Source organism: Lineus longissimus, chromosome 12, assembly GCF_910592395.1.
Source record: "Lineus longissimus chromosome 12, tnLinLong1.2, whole genome shotgun sequence".
Lineage (NCBI taxonomy): Eukaryota > Metazoa > Nemertea > Pilidiophora > Heteronemertea > Lineidae > Lineus > Lineus longissimus.
This window is the reverse complement of record NC_088319.1, coordinates 6350547-6352407: the sequence shown is the minus strand read 5'-3', so window position 1 is coordinate 6352407 and position 1861 is coordinate 6350547. Positions and strand designations below refer to the sequence as shown.

At 40.4% G+C, this 1861-nt stretch overlaps 1 protein-coding gene across 1 annotated transcript; it reads right to left on the bottom strand.

Moving 5' to 3' along the window:
• Positions 1–408: 408 nt before the first annotated feature.
• On the bottom strand, positions 409–1446 carry LOC135496490 (growth hormone secretagogue receptor type 1-like). The gene has a single exon (XM_064785851.1). The coding sequence runs from the start codon at positions 1444–1446 to the stop codon at positions 409–411; it is 1038 nt and encodes a 345-aa protein (XP_064641921.1).
• Between the last annotated feature and the right edge of the window lie 415 nt (positions 1447–1861).

The window sequence follows — 1861 nt, the reverse complement described above, 5'->3', positions numbered from 1 at the left end:
ATTCAACCTCTTTAATTTCGTGTTTAACCTTTAATAAAACTTCAGTAACGTTAGAAATTTAATGTAGCTCAATCATCGTGCCCATTTAACTAATGTATATTACATTTCAACTTTGCCCGCTCCATGGGTATATGCTAGTAGTTTTAAGTCATGGAAACGATGTAACATCAAGAGCAATATCTAACATTATCAGAAGCAGTGTATTAACACATACAATACCATCATTATCATCATCATAAATCAAATTTTATTACAACCCTCACAGGTCTTCATTTCATAAATAAATGAACTGTTGACATGCATGTGAATAGTGTGTAGATGTGCAGAATGATAATAGTAAACAACTTTGAAATTAATTGAAAGACGATGAACGGGTGCCATGTCATCATAGTTTATCACTTGCCATAGTCAATTACCATGATAGAACAGCTTCAATCGTAACTGCTTCATTTGATCAAAGAAAACGGCACGAAATTGTGACCCACTTATGCAATAGAGGATGAAGTTGATAGCATGGTTGCTATAAGTCATAGTTCTAGAGGATTGGCCGAGAAGAAAACCTAATGCGGCTTGTTGCTCTGATTCACTCAGATCTGGAAAGAAAATTGGTTCAATTGCATAGAAAACTTGGTTGGGCAGTGCAAGAATGACAAACACGACACTGACCACAACCAGCATGAATGTTATCCCTGTAAGATCTTTTTGAGCTTGGGTATTCTGCATCTTCATTCTCCGTCTCATGTTTCTTAATAGCTTAAACATTATGAAGACATTGCATATTGTTATGACAATGAAAGGTATAGCTGCATACATGACGACACGTATAATGCCCCATGCTGTGTAATAAAATGTAAAATAAGGCGCATCAGCTCTGCCTGCATCACACCAGACTCCTTCACCAGGGTAGATGCCAACTTTCATGAAGATGAGGCAGTGACTGTTAAGAGCAAAGAGTAAAATAAACACCCCCACCACGACAAAGTATGTGCGCCTCTTTGAACAGATGAACTGTGCCTTTAACGGGAATGTGACACAAATGCAGCGCTCAAGTGTTAGTAGGAGGACGCTCCATGATGAGACCATCAGTGTGAACTCCATCAGAAAAATACTGACTTTGCACATAGCATCTGAGATTCTCCGTAATCTGATGTCGTAGGCCTGGGAGAGCACCTGATCAAGACATCCTACGTAAAGTACTAACAAGTCACTCAGGGATAGGACTATCAGCAAGATACGTGTAGAAACGTGCCCGATTCTTCCACTGGAGACAACCGTGACGGTTGCGATGTTAAAGATAGTTCCCATTGCGATGATGACTGGGCCAACGTATGCGACAAAAGCAAAAGCTATGAATGCCTCCCAGTGACCTCGATCCATTAATGTCTCAAGGGAATAGTACTCACCTTGTTGTTTTTTCGTCAAAACTGATTGCAGTGCTTCTGTCATAGTTGATAGTACTGCAATCTAAACACACGTGTTTTGAATTAAAGTTGTCCGTTTTGATAGTAAGTGCCGCTGTCCCTTCTTATTAGAAAGGTAATCAATATAATCGCCATAGGCCTCAAATTCGTTGCAGTAATGAGGTCATGCTCCCGAGGCAGGCAATTCAATGTCCAGAGAACTTGCTGTTTCATCAACTGCCACCGAGACACAATAAACGGAGGCCTGAAGATTCATGTAATGGGTTGACAGCCAATGGGTGGTGGTGTACCAAAATAGTCACAGCCATTTCTGAAACTGCGTTGCATTTACAAGGTGTTGACTCCTGTTTTGATACGTTTTCAGTTACAGTACTGTTGGCATTCTGAAACATTTTTCTGGGCGTTGGGAGATTCCTGACAAACTGTTTGTCTGGAGCTGT